Below are 15,589 nucleotides of genomic sequence, written 5' to 3'. Positions count from 1 at the left end.
GAGGCACACAGTGAGGTCCAGTGTAAAGTTTCCACAGTCAGTGATGGTTTGGGGTGCCATGTCATCTGCTGGTGTTGATCCACTGTGTTTTCTGAGGTCCAAGGTCAACTCAGCCATATACCAGGACGTTTTAGAGCACTACATGCTTCCTGATGCTGACCAACTTTATGGAGATGCAGATTTCATTCTCCAACAGGACTTGGCACCTGCACACAGTGCCAAAGCTACCAGTACCTAAGCTACCAGTACCTGGTTTAAGGACCATGGTATCCCTGTTCTTAATTGGCCAGCAAACTCGCCTGACCTTAACCCCATAGAAAATCTATGGGGTATTGTGAAGAGGAAGATGCGATATGCCAGACCCAACAATGCAGAAGAGGTGAAGGCCACTATCAGAGCAACCTGGGCTCTCATAACACCTGAGCAGTGCCACAGACTGATCGACTCCATGCCACGCCGCATTGCTGCAGTAATTCAGGCAAAAGGAGCCCCAACTACGTATTGAGTGCTGTACATGCTCATACTTTTCAGTTGGCCAAGATTTCTAAAAATCCTTTCTTTGTATTGGTCTTAAGTAATATTCTAATTTTCTGAGATACTGAATTTGGGATTTTCCTTAGTTGTCAGTTATAATCATCAAAATTAAAAGAAATAAACATTTGAAATATATCAGTCTGTGTGTAATGAATGAATATAATATACAAGTTTCACTTTTTGAATGGAATTAGTGAAATAAATCAACTTTTTGATGATATTCTAATTATATGACCAGCACCTGTATTACAGAAATAATATTCTTTAAAAGAATATACTTAAGTGTGACTGAATGTTTTTGGACACTTAATCGCTTGTTAAATGAAGTTATATTAAAAAAATAGTTTGCACTTTATTTTACAGTATGTGCACTTTCAATGTATTTACAGTGTACTTACCAAGAAAGTACTGAGTAATATAAGATAACTACATGGGTTAAGATTAGGTTTAGGGCTAGGTTTAGGACTAGTACCTAGTTAATTCCCCAGTTATTGTAATTACTACAAGTCTATAGTATGTATATGCGAAACAGGACTGTAAAATAAAATGGTACCAAAAATATTATAGTTTAAATTATATTAAATGCAATTAGCTGAACTTTAGAGTGTGGTTTTGACCCACTTAAGTAGGACTTAAGCATATTTTCATATGCAATTTCATATATAATTTTTAAGAGTACTTAAGTGTGTTAAGATATGTAGTCATAAAAGTGTCTCACTTTAAGTGCACTTAAGTTAACTTTTGTTTGATTAATATTATATTATCTACAAGTAAGATACTTTAAAGATTTGAAATACACAACTACACTTCAATACAATTAAGCAAAAGTAAGATTCAGCTAAGAATTCTTACACTGTATCTTAAACAAGTTGTGAATTTGTCTGTTCACACTGAGAGCAAAAAAGCTTTGTCATGTGGAAAATCACAATAAGAGTACATTGGTGATGTCCCATACAGTTAATCTTGAATTTTGGACCAATGAGATTTGGTTGTGGGCAGGACTATGCAGTGCAACACAGGAAATAAACACCATCACAGCGATCATGGTTATTTAGGACAGAAACTCTGATTAACATAGAATTTATTGCTTGTTAGAATCTATACTGTCATGTAACAGCTCAGACTGATGGCCCAGACAATACTCTTCAGTGATATCATCACCACTGCCTTCTGAGGAAACACAAGTCTGAGCAAATATCTGCAGCAATGACAGTGAGATCTGGAACATTCCATCCAGATGAACATTTCATCCGGTTCCCGTGGAAGATTGGATGGTTGTCATGGTTATCATAACCAGGGGGCAAGATTATTAACTCATCATCTCACTGTAGAGATACACATCATAAAGAGAGAGAGGGGGGGGGGGGGGGGGGCTGGATAAAAGAGAGACACAAAGAGGTCATAAACAGAGAAAAAGGTCACAAGGGAAAGACCATTAGAAAGGAAATCTGAACAGAATAGAGCAAGAGGGAGGCAAACAAATGGATACTTCTTAAAATAGATGGCTATCATTATTCATTTCCTTGTAGGACCACAAAAATTAGTTGGGTCTGCGTTCTTTCATTGTTTGAAGAGAAACACTGTGAATTTCAATTGTGTATATTTGCTAAAAGCTAATTTCCACTAGTATATAGAGGATATTAATGCTTAAAACATGAACTAAAGCCACAACACCCGAATTTAGATTTCATTGGGTCTTTTAACCTTCTTAGTCACAATGTTAATTTGGCATGCTGTTTAAAGGAGAGAACTGGACAATAAAGATAAATGTACTTTCAAAACAGTTAGCTGCAGCGCTAATACACACATACGTTTGTCTGTCTCTCTCTTTGTCTTTCGCTCTACAAACAGAACTGACCCATTATATCTAGTTAACATGAGCCAAGTCAATTACTGAGAGGTCACAAGATAACAGAGGCGAGTGAAAATGCCACAGGCGTGTGTGTGTGTGTGTGTGTGTGTGTGTGTGTGTGTGTGTGTGTGAGTGTAGTCTATTCATTAACTCAGCCCTGCAGAAACTGGTGTTCAGTCGGCGGAAAATCATCCTGAAACATTTGTTCAGCCCTTTTGGTTTGTAAGATCTGAGATATTTTGCAAAGACAATCCTGTACAGACACAGAAATAGCAAATGGTCTGTGATAGTCATTGTTCTATTGTGTCAGGAGGACTGATTGTCTTTGCTGTACTTGCATCTGTCTTAAAGACATCATTACAGATCACATCACACACACACTTCCCCTTCCCCCACATATACACATGAAAAACACTATTCACATTCATTTGTATAGCGCATTTCACAATACATATAGTGTCAGGAATCTGTCATGGCAATCTACTAGATAGAGGACCCAGATGCAGAATGAGCAAGGGGGTGATATTTATTGACAACAATAGACTAGGTACAAGGAAGAAGGTGAGGCATGAAGACAATCCAAACAGTAGGACAAGAGAATAGGCAGGTAAGGATGATGCTGAGATCAGATCCGGGTGATGTTAGGCTGGTGAACTGAGGAGATGAGGCAGCACCAGATGGAAAGACAATACTGGAGATCAGGCAGCGGCTCAAGGAACCAGAGGCTTGACACTTGGAGCCGTAACTGAAGCTGCACTAGTCTAGCTGCCAGGCATAGATAATCAGAGGCCAGGGAGGATACGGGAAGCAGGGCAGGGAAGGGCAAGAGCCAACACCAGAGTCAAAATATACATGACAAGACACCAGACAACAAGAGACAACAAGAGCAAAATAAAACTACTAACAATACTATGACTAGAGAAACTAAGCAAGGGAGCTGGAACAATCACTGGATCTTAACAAAAAAAAAAAAATATATCAAAAACAAGAATTCTAGACTAGATAACAGAAACTTACAAATAAAAAGAAATAAAAAACGAGAGCAACTAGGCAGGGAACTTGAGGGAAAAGAAAGTCATGAATGTTACAAAATCAGGAACAAAAAAAAAAAAAAAAAAAAAAACGGAAACTTGGATAACCAGAGCAAAAGTAAAAACTGAAACAGGACAAGAGTAATAAACTACAACAGGGAAACACTATAACTATCAACAGGATCTACTAGAACAGTTAAGAACTCTATGTAGTGCAGTTAAACAAAAAACACAACCTTAGGCAAGCAAACACATATGTAAAAGCAATCCACGCAATGAACCAGCATAGACATGAGGGACAGGAGCACAATAAAAAAAGGGAGCAGAGCACATAAGGATCAGGTGAACACAATCAGGCAAACAAGGACTAGACAAGGGCAAAATAAGGGGGTGAGGTATCAGGAAACAAGGAGGCAGGACATGACCGACAAAAACAAAGACAGAGCCATGTGTTCAGGCATAAGACAAACAAAGAAACATTAAACAAAGACAAAACAGACAAGGCTGTCAGGGCAGGACCCTGACAGTACCCCCCTCCAACGAATGCCTATAGGCGTCCACACTGGGTGAAGGAGTCCAAGGGGACACAGGGTTAGTCGGGGGCCAAGGAGGTACCAACTGGGAGAGTGGGTGGGGAGTAAAACTTGGAGTACCGTAACACCCAGGGAAGACGGGGGCAGTACTGGCGAGGGTGGTAATCAGTCCAACAGGATAGTTAGGGGCTGACCAGAGAGGTGCCAACTCTGGAGGATCATGACGGCCAGGAAACACAGATGACGGGATGGGAGGGAAGGGAATCTGATTAGTGACACCTCTAGAAACAGGGACTTGCTTCACTGGTGGGGACTCTTCAACTAGGCTAGTAGGCTTGGTGTCTGAGACAGATTCAGGGCCAGTCTCTTGATTGGGAAAATACTTAGAAAAGAATTCATGGGCCATAACTGCACTGACGGGTAATGAGGATGGCCTCAACGAGCCAAGACCAACATGAGTAGAGATGCAGCCTCTGAGCCTCAGACATAGACAATTCTGGAGACTGCAGTGCTGGAGTGGACCTGGTTGTGTCGAGTCTGGCAGGAAAATTTTCTTTGGGCATGACGAGACTGGAAGGAATAGCCTTACTTGGCACTTTGTGGCTGGTAAGTAGCTCAGAGGTGGGCTCCGTGGCTATAACAGGCAGGTTAAAGCACCCTGAAATGGCCTCCGTGGCTGGGTCAGGAGCAGCTTCCAAGGAAGCAACATGACTGGCAGGATCAGATCCTCTGAGCATCACAGGACTAGGTGGCACTTAAAGGATTAGTTCACCCAAAAATGAAAATTCTCTCATTTATTACTCACCCTCATGTCATTCCACACCCATAAGACCTTCGTTAATCTTCGGAACACAAATTATCAAAAATATTTTTGGTGTGCCAAAAAAACAAAATAACGACTTATATAGTGATGGCCGATTTCAAAACACTGCTCCAGGAAGCTTCGGAGTGTTATGAATCAGCATGTCGAATCAGCAGTTCGAAGCACCAAAGTCACGTGATTTCAGCAGTTTGGCGGTTTGACATGTGATCCGAATCATGATTCGATACGCTGATTCATAACGCTTCCGGAAAAAAAAAATCTTGATTTGTGTTCCGAAGATTAATGAAGGTCTTACGGGTGTGGAACGGCATGAGGGTGAGTAATAAATGACATTATTTTTTTTATTTTTGGGTGAACTAACCCTTTAAGAGATGGCCTCTGTGACCATGGATTCGGACGCTCTGGAATGTCCTCCTAGGATGCTCCGGGATGGCCTCTGTGGCTCAGAGAACATGACATGACAGACAGGATTGTAGGCACAACATGACTGGCTAGCTGTTCGGAGGTTGATTGAGATGCTCTGGAATGGCCTCCATGGCCAGGTCAGGAACAGTTTCTATGGAAGTAGTCATGCTGATTTGAACACCCACCTTGGACATGATATGACTTGCAAATGATTCAGGTTGTGCAGTCATGTTTTCCTTCACCAATGTTGGCATACCTGGTTAAGTGGGTGGCTTAAGGGTTGGTTCCACCAAAGTAAATACTTCTGAAACCACTGGATACGGGACCAACTGATTCAGGTCCTCCTGAACCACAGGATTTAGGGCTACCTGACTTATGGTCATGCAGATAAGACAAGCAAGACATCATTAAAGGAAACTTTAAACAGTCTATTTTTATTTGTGTACACTCACAATAAAAACTTCTGCTGATGTTAGAAAACAAGTGTTGCATTACTGCGTGAGCCCTCTTCTGAATTCTGGAGTGTGGATTGCCTGACTGTCTGTATTTGTCATCTGACTGTACTGCACTGAACCGTGACGTCCGTACCTTGACGATTCAGGACGAATACATGTACTGCTACACCACAATATATATATATATATATATATATATATATATATATATATATGCTGGTTGAGGTAGTTAAGATACCAACATACAATATGCTAGTAGTGACCAGCAATAGCAAGGAATTCTATTTAAAGCAAGTTTTAAAAATGACGTGGACAAACACAATGTAAAAATCTAGTTTTGCAAAGGTTGCCAGGGAAAATCTGCCATGTGTGAAGTACATCAGAATGTGAAAACTAAAGAATGTGAGATAATTGCTGGATTTTCACATCAAATTACACTGTGCAACACAAACAGATAGTCAGAGTGAATGACTGTGGTCAAACACAAGATACACATCATGACCCATGCGATGACAGAGAAAACAAAGAGAGAGAGTGACATCTTTACCAGATACATGACCACATCAACACAATAAAACTGAGACAATAAGATATTTCACTTCAAACACTTTATGAAGATGCAAACCTCACTCTCGCTCCATAAGACTGCATCATATTTAAATTCACAGAAACAGTAAACGGTCTGTTTGAAAACTCTTACTAAGGTTTAGTATGTCATCTTCTTGCTCAACTAACAGCGTGAGTTTACAGTAGGACTGCCTAATCTTCAGAAAACTGTTGAAGAGGGCATAAAAATGGCCAAACGAGATGTTTAGAAGTGTTTGAGAAGCATTTCATTACTTTTCATAATCTGTTCATTACTTAATTAAAGCACCTCTAACAATTGTACATTTTACAATATATTCACATAGAAAACCGCTATTTTATATTGTAATAATATTTCACAATATGAATGCTTTTACTGTATAGTGTATTAATTTGGCTTGAGATAACACATGGCAATCATTTAACATATTCTTGTTTTTCAGTGAAATTCAATGAAAATTGAAATCAATTTTTAACACTGGAGGACTGCATCTGTTTCCTGGAATGACCCTGGTAATGTGTCTGAATGCAGAGCTCATCCAGCGTGAATGTCAGAAACAGATGTGAATATGAGGACAACAGTGGGAACTTTCTGCACATGCTCACAAACACAGAAAACTCCATTATACACACACAGATGCACAGATGCCATCCTGAGGTCACAGATATGTATGTGTATATGAATAACACATCTATATAATTTAGTAGACTATATCTCTTCTTTCTCCCTAATAGTTTCTGACAGCAGTTCCTTTAAGCTTTTCTGCCACATATGTGCGAGTGTGTGAAAAGGGATGTGTTTGTTTGTTGGCAAGGTGTCCTATTTTTATGTCTAAAATCTGTAGCTCCCCACCAGCAGGATAAAGGTCAGTATGAAAAGACACTGGAAGTGTGTGTGTGTGTGTCGGTGACCTGATTTATCAGTACTTTTTCAGTGCTGAGGTAAAGATTAAAGATGAGCAGAAATACACACAATTATGAAGCCCTGCACATGACATGCAGAAGAAAAAGAGATACTATGGCCATGAATTAAGAACTTGTATTAGTTAAACCATTGATTTATCCGTGCACATTATTTCATTTTAAATTCATGTTCCTCATAATCTTGAATCAGAATAACTTCCTCTCCCTCTTGCGGTGACATCTTTTCTCTTCTCTGATGACGAGGGCGGGGCAACCTGTCACTCACATGAGATCCACCAATAGGAAACCACAACCATCCAATCAATTCCCCATGGACAAAATCAATCCCCGCCCTACATTTGTTCTTGTATCAGAATAATCCATAGTGTCATTGCGTTCATACGTTCATATGATATGGCTATATCAGTGGCTTTATTTGAACATATATTTAATCTGAAGAAGACATGATGAAATATATGTGCGTACACGGTGCAGGCTGATGTTTGGAGAAGGAGAATATATGAAATATTTCCATAAAAACACGCTCACTCTGGTCCAGATAAGAACTGTGATCCGCATTGCCAGTGTTGTTAAAGTCATCGCATCGTGTGCGCTCTGCATGTTGTTACAAATTAAATAATGTTACAGTCCATGTGTTGGTAGTCAAACTCCAGTTCTGACTTCATCGCGGGGAAAATGCAAGCAACACTTTTCATCGCTGCCTCTGATCCCACAATCCTGTGCGTTAAATTCGATGACAGTTGCACTAGAAAAATAAAGATGCGTCTGACAACATTTTCCACTTTTGATGTAATTTCTAGTGAGAAATTACTATTGTAGTAATTAAATATTTGTTTAGTTCTCACCAAAGCTCACGCTATTTTGTTACGCTGCCTCAGAAGTCTGTCCAAAATCAGTTTTGTGTGGTGCAAACACTGCCTACAAAGTCATTGCCTGATAGGGCAATGAGGAAACAAGTCAGCTGCCCAAGTTTCCAGACGCAGCCTCAGATAGAAGTCCCAATAGGAAACAAAAAACTAGCGCAGCTTTAATGCCAACTTTAACTAGAAGGAGGGAATGAATTAATAATTTGTGGGAGCAAATTATTGTTTTTTCCCCCCGCATGTCAAGTGTGGCGCTCCATACAAAATACAGCAACAGTGAGAAAGAAGAAGAGAAACAGAAAAAGAGAGAAAGAGAGAGGTCACACAGCAGTATGATGTATCACAGGATGTGTTCAAAATCACCCCTATACCCTCATTCACTATTCCCTACATTACTCCACTAATATAGTCCACTTAAGGCAGTGAATGGAAACGAGTGAGTGAATTCGGACGCTAAGTGCCTCTTTTGCATAGTTTGTGCTTGATGTTTAAAGAGGTGGGTCATTGTTTTTTTTTCTAGGCTTGATTGTGTTTATGGGGCACAGTTTAACATCTTAATGCTTATTTATTTATTTTTTTTAAAAGCCGTATTTTTCATATATTTTACCGTTATTCTATACCGCGGTCTCCATTGTATTTTGAACAACCAGTTTGACTTCCTGGTTCTATGAAGCCCCTCCCTCAGAAATACATAATGGGCTCAGATTGGTTAGCTGGCCCTGTGTATTGTGATTCGCTGTCTGGAACATGTTGTCATGATTCACTTTGTCCGGAACCACCACACCCCTTACCATTACGGGCAAACATTGCATGTGATTCGGTCAAAGTCCAGTCTTTGCTTCGGTGGAAATGTAAATAATGGCGTCTATATTGCTGTATCAATTTGAGCCCCAATCAGACCCAGATAGCAGTAATGATGAAGAGGCTCAAGCAGAACCACTGTTTAAGCTCAAGCAGCAACATTACACACTAACTAAAGTTAAAAAAAAGTGAAATTGCAATGAACCACCCCTTTGATAAACTTAAACTTAGCAAACTGGCAGCTCCAGTAGTAATGAAAAGATTTATCTTAAACTATGTCATATATAAACCTTAATTAAACAATTTAATAATCAATTAAAAAGAAATTTATGCCTGTATGATATTACGCTGTAGCCACATCAGACCAGCGGTATGGAAAATGCTGGATGGATGATTCAGCTGTGAGCGCCATCTTCTGGTGAGACGTGGGAATTAATTTGATGCGCAACTCTCACAGTGCATTATGGGTATTCTTAAGCTGTTGAGCATACATCGGTTGTACAGTCGTTATTGCGGTGCATTGTGGGATTGAATGAGTACGCTCGATAACGTCAACTATGGTTTCGTCCACCACTACAAATGGCTGTCCCCTCAAATAGTGCACTATTTAAAGGTATAGGGGGCGATTTCAGACACAGTCACAGTGATTATGACTCAAACCAGTGTTTATTCTATTCAGCTCATCATTACATCACTAAATGACATATTGATTGAGTCAATGAGGAGGATGGAAGAACATCCTCTTCTGGGACTTTATCATCTTCACACAGACAGACAGCTTGAGCTCTAAAATAAACACAGCGTATGAGGCCAATAATGAGCACAAACTTCAGTCGAGGGTGATACTTCATGCTGTGTTCTCACCGGAGCAGTGACTGAAATCAAATTGTGCCCCCTCTTACCTCCAAAATAAGATGGATAACATTCACAAGACTGCATATGGCAATTGTTACTATTAAATAGACAAAACAAAAACTTACACAGAAGGAAGGACCTGAGTCGTATAGTCATATCTAGAGACTTGTTGGTGGGATCATCTGATTTGGGCAATTTATCAACCACCCAGCGCATGGCAAAGGGCTAAAAACACTAGCAATTCCATAGCAACACCATGGCAATGTGTGTGTGTGTGTGTGTGTGTGTGTGTGTGTGTTTACTGAACTCAGTCACTTCAGAGCAGCTGAAGTGCAGCCAAACAAACCTAAAGACAATAAAATACCTCTCAGCTCTCTGTGGTTTCACACTTACAAGAGAAAAATTACATATAATTTTAGATTTGGGTTAGCACAGGGATGCTCTATATTTATCCACAGAATAACTAAACACCTTCATGAAACACTCACATTCCTTCACCAATCAAAGTCTCACTCACACCTACAGCCAATAAAACAAGTTCCACAAAATCTATTAATAATTACAATCATATTCTATCACAAGCATACTATATTCTACACTGTACATACTTACAATATAACTTATTTTAAAAATATTCACATTTATAGATTAAGCTGAGCAAAACTATTGTAATTTTTACAAATACTACACTTGTTGTACCATGAACTGTAGTTTTAAGAGATTTTTAGGTGAGAATGTAGTTGTTTAGACCTGAAATATGTGACTCATATTTAATCATAGCGCCTATTTTACTATTTACGTTTTCAAAGATGCAAGCTCCAGGCTGTCAGCAGCCGTTCAGTGCTCGTGTACCCGCCGAGAACAGCTTCCTCCAATCAGTTACAGTGAGCAAATCACAATAAAAAAAAAGAGCTCTGCAGGGAACGCCCACCCCCATGACCCCAACTAACGTTCTCAGAATGTTGTGGCAAGGTTCTCTCAAAGTTATGAACAAACGTTCTTCCAGTAACGCTAATAGAATGTTAGTTTAAAGTTATCTGGTGTTTAATAATGTTCGCAAAATATTAGCACAGAAACATTATTTATACATCATTCATGGAACATTTTTTTCTGAAACATTAGATGATTGTTTCACTTTTTTAAACATTACTTGTTTCAGTGAACATTCAAAGGTTTCATTTGCAAAATGATAAAATGGAATGTTCCAATTTAATAAAATGGACAGAGAACATTCAGAAATAAAATTTTCATAGCTTAAAGGTGCCGTAGAACGCATTTCAAAAGATGTAATATAAGTCTAAGGTGTCCCCTGAATGTGTCTGTGAAGTTTCAGCTCAAAATACACCATAGATTGTTTTTATTAATTTTTTTAACTGCCTATTTTGGGGCATCATTAAATATGCGCCGATTCAGCGCACGGCCCCTTTAAATTCTCATGCTCCCCGCCCCCGAGCTCGCGACTGCCTTAAACAGCATAAACAAAGTTCATTCAGCTAATATAAACCTCAAAATGGATCTTTACAAAGTGTTTGTCATGCAGCATGTCTAATCGCGTAAGTATGGTATTTATTTGGATGTTTACATTTGATTCTGAATGAGTTTGATAGTGCTCCGTGGCTAAAGCTAACATTACACACTGTTGGAGAGATTTATAAAGAATTAAGTTGTGTTTATGAATTATACAGACTGCAATAGTGACAGTCTTGTCTCCGTGAATACAGTAAGAAACGATGGTAACTTTAATCACATTTAACAGTACATTAGCAACATGCTAATGAAACATTTAGAAAGACAATTTACAAATATCACTAAAAATATCATGATATCATGGATCATGTCAGTTATTATCGCTCCATCTGCCATTTTTCACTATTGTCCTTGCTTGCTTACCTAGTCTGATGATTCAGCTGTGCACAGATCCAGACGTTAATACTGGCTGCCCTTGTCTAATGCCTTGAACATGGGCTGGCATATGCAAATATTGGGGGCGTACATATTAATGATCCCGACTGTTACGTAACAGCCGGTGTTATGTTGACATTCGCCTGTTCTTCAAACAAATGAGATTTATATAAGAAGGAGGAAACGTTCTTTAATGGGAACGTTAACAAAATGTTCTTATATTTTTGTTACTTGGGAAGCACTGCATATGGCATATCAAATCAGTCTCCCTATGCTCTCAAAATCCAAATATTTACACATCAGCCTGAACAGACAAATCACATTCGAACATCAGACTGAACATTCAGGTTGATGTGAACAGTCATGTCCATACACTGGAACACAGCAGAGTCTTATTGTGTGTTACTCACCGATATGTCGAATATCTCCTCTGAGTCATCCAGCAGCAGGACTCTGATGGGCAGCAGGCGTCCGGGTGGCATCGCAGGCGGTTTGTGTCCGGGCTCCAGGGTGCTGATGCCCAGAGTCTCAGGTGCCCCTAACCTCTGCCCCGCCAACGACATCTGGCCCTGTTCCACCATGTTCTTCCTCACTCAACCTGCACACAAACACACACACAAACATCACAGACCGACTTCCACAATGTGAGGAGTACTAACTCTGTGTGTGTTTGATTCAGGTTTTGCCAGCAGTGTAGGGGCCAAAGGATATTAATAATCACTTTAAGTGCCCCTGTTATGCTATTTTAAAGGTTCCTAATTTTGTTTATTCTCTCCTACAGCAGGTTTACATGCATCCAAGATCAAAAACACTTTAATTGTCTCATAATATCAATTGCAGCATCAGCTCTTTTCTCACAGTCTGACACAGTTTCTATAAAGTATAAACCCCGCCTTTCTGAGAGCTGCTCTGCTCTGATTGGTCAGATGACCCAGTCTGTTGTGACTGGTCAGAAACCAGACTCTCATGATCATATCTGAATTTCAGCTCTTGAATCACAGTGATAAGAACAGTAACGATGGCGTCGGTTTTACAGTATCAATCTCATCAAAGTGGATTTGCTTTGGAAGCAGAAAACAGCGTCTTCTCGACATGAACAACATGGACCAAATGTGTTTCAAACCTACATAGATTCAGCAGGAAGTGAGACTGAATTACCGACGACTCGTTTCAGTTCAGAATCACTGAATCAAAAACTCCATTTATCTGCACTTTGATCTTTGAAACTTTGCAGATCTTTTACGTTCACAAACATCTCTATTACTCACTCCATGAAAGGTGAAATTTGAAAATGAAGACGTATGGTTCTTGACATGTCTTTTTGGCCTGATGTTATAGTGCTCTCCTCAAACAATGAACCTCTTACAGAGATCCCACCTCTCATCTCTCTCCCTCTCGGTTCCCATCATGTTCTCTGTTTATCACACATGCCTGAGCACTGATGTCATCACTTCTAACCAAGGGTCAACATGAGGAAAAGAGGGGAGGAAATGAGACAGGAAGAGAGAAAGTGAGCAGCTGAGAGAGTTAGAGAGAAGTCAGAGGAAAGTATGAAATAACAAACACTGATCTCTGTGGATCAGATGAGTGTACGTGACTGGCTCTCCTCAATCGCAATAACGCTCATCTAAGTGATCTTCAAAAGAGCCTTCCAAACAGTCAATATTCTCTGGTTTGGTGCATATATCCCTCCAAAAAAAAATAGAAAAAAAATAAACAAGATTCTAATGAATCAAGGTCCATAGTAAAAACAGACATCTGACAACCTTATCTGTAGTTTGTGCTGTAGTTTTATTGTCTATTATCAATAAAACAGCTTCTGGAGAAGCAATAAAGCATGGATCTGCTCTGGGTGAAAGATCAGACCAGTTCCAGACTGCAAAAACACAGCCAATACCTTACCAGTAGTGTTTAAAATTTCCATTCATTCAGTAATGCCATAAAGCCCTGGAAAAACCAGCGGCTCTGATGGTGATGATGTGAGCACATCTTCAGACACTGGTGTCTTTTGTTTGGCTGGGATGAAGCTGCCACATGCTGAACACATCTAGAGCGAGAAGCAGACTATAATTTGCAAAAAGCCACGATTAAGAAAATAGAGATGATCAAAACGCTCTGAGAAATGGCTCTCGAGCTTCCTATGGGCTTTTAAATGGAACACATGACCTCATCATCACCTTTGTTTACCTTTGATAACAACCATGTAATCCATGATTAAAAGGCTGACCATTTTCTATCATACATCCATTCGTGGCTTTTCAACATAAAACCTCGTCTAATAAAATGAATGAAAATGTGACGCGCTTTATTCTTCCAAAGCGCGCTTGTGGGCACTGCTCGCGTCGCGTCCAGGCTAGACGTCACCTAGCGTTCATTATGACCAATCAGGTGTAACGCAATTATTTTTAACTGAAATTATAAATGGACTTTACAGTCTCTATTTTAAAATAGCGAAATAATGTTATTGATTTGCTACAACTGTTATTCAGAAATCACGAGCTGGCTTTGATTTAACGACCATGCGTTATTTAAACAAGTAGCTTAACGAAAACAGTTCATAACACGCAATGCACAGATGCCTGACGAAGAAATGAAGAAGATGAGCAGCGCGTCAAAATAGAACGATAACGCGCGCTTGTAGTGGTCGCGTCGCACGCGCAAAAGCGGTGTGCGCTGAACAAAGCGCCGGACAGGTCTATTGACGTAGGCTATTATTCAAGGTCTTTATGGACATATATAATCCAGATATATGCTTTACGCACTGGGCATCATGAATGGACTACTGTAGCAGATCGCGCCTCAGCGCATAATGGAAATATAACGGTACGGAGCTTCAGCAATGTCACGGCAGTTCTCAGGCTCAAATCTGTGGCTAGATTTACCCCTTAATCTCTTCCAAGCGCAGAGCACTGTGAATGAGTAGAACAATCCATACGCTTACCCCTATTATAAATCCACTGTGTCCAAGCGTGCGTTTGCCCACAAATACGCGGTGATGCCGTGGAGCTGGAGCTGCCCGCCGGAGCCGCTTCAGATGCAGGTTGCTGTGCAGCATATGAGCGTCCTCACAGTCGCCATGTCGGCCGGCTGGAGAGACGGGATTTACACTGACGGAGACCAGCAGAGATCCAACACACACGAGACGAGATGAGCGCGCGTGTGCTGCCATCTGCAGAGTGAAGCAGCATAACGCAGTCCAACACCGACCTCCTGTCATCAGACACTGAAGCCTATAATAGACTTTTCAGCAAAATTAGTAAAGCAATTATCAAACCATTGTTTTTGGCCAACAAATAATTAATAAACTGTATACAAAATGAAATCTTCTACATGCTTTTTAACTTCTTTGTTTTTAAATCTAGACTTCTTTATTCTTTAGCCTTTCCCGATTATTATATTATGGATTAGTAATTGTTTTCTTTGTTAATTTTATTTTATTTCATTTTATATTTTATTGTATTTTATGATTGTTTTGTACAGCACTTTGGTCAGTGTAAGCTGAATTTAAATGTGCTCTATAAATAAAATTTACTTTACTTACTTCTTTAGCTCTGACAGCAACATAATGTCGGCCCAGATCCGGCCCGCATCTGGTCCGTGTGTAATCCACATGTATCAGATGTGGGCCGGATCTGGGCCACACTATGTTGCTGTCTGGGAAATGAAGATGAGGACAAAGTTTTTTTAGTCTCAAGAATAATAATTCAAATCAACAGCAGGTTGATAATATGTTGTTATATTCTGTTACAATCTGATCATTTTTGTGTATCGACACAAAATTATATTCTATTCTCACATAATTTTATAATTTATCTCAATAAACTACCGGTCAAAAGTTTGGGGTCGGTATTTTTTCACGTTTTTAAGTCTCTTCTGCTCATCCAGTCTGCATTTATATGATAAAAAATACAGTAATATTGTGAAATATTATTACAATTTAAAATAGCCTTTTTCTATGCGAATATATGTTGAAATGCAATTTATTCCTGTGATCAAAGCTGAATTTTCAGCATCATTACTCCAGTC

At 39.6% G+C, this 15,589-nt stretch overlaps 1 protein-coding gene across 1 annotated transcript in view; it reads right to left on the bottom strand.

Moving 5' to 3' along the window:
* Positions 1-14,930, bottom strand: part of LOC125269743 (FERM, ARHGEF and pleckstrin domain-containing protein 1) — a 47,649-nt gene extending 32,719 nt beyond the window's left edge. The window contains exons 1-2 of the mRNA XM_048192697.1: positions 14,505-14,930; positions 11,974-12,161 (exon numbers count right to left, since the gene is read on the bottom strand). Coding sequence (XP_048048654.1) covers positions 11,974-12,144 — 171 coding nt within the window. The 5' untranslated portion in view covers positions 12,145-12,161; positions 14,505-14,930. The remainder of the gene's footprint in view (positions 1-11,973; positions 12,162-14,504) is intronic.
* Between the last annotated feature and the right edge of the window lie 659 nt (positions 14,931-15,589).

This window comes from Megalobrama amblycephala, linkage group LG6 (genome assembly GCF_018812025.1).
Source record: "Megalobrama amblycephala isolate DHTTF-2021 linkage group LG6, ASM1881202v1, whole genome shotgun sequence".
Taxonomy (NCBI): domain Eukaryota; kingdom Metazoa; phylum Chordata; class Actinopteri; order Cypriniformes; family Xenocyprididae; genus Megalobrama; species Megalobrama amblycephala.
The sequence above is the reverse complement of the archived record's forward strand: the minus strand, read 5'-3'. Positions and strand labels throughout refer to the sequence as shown.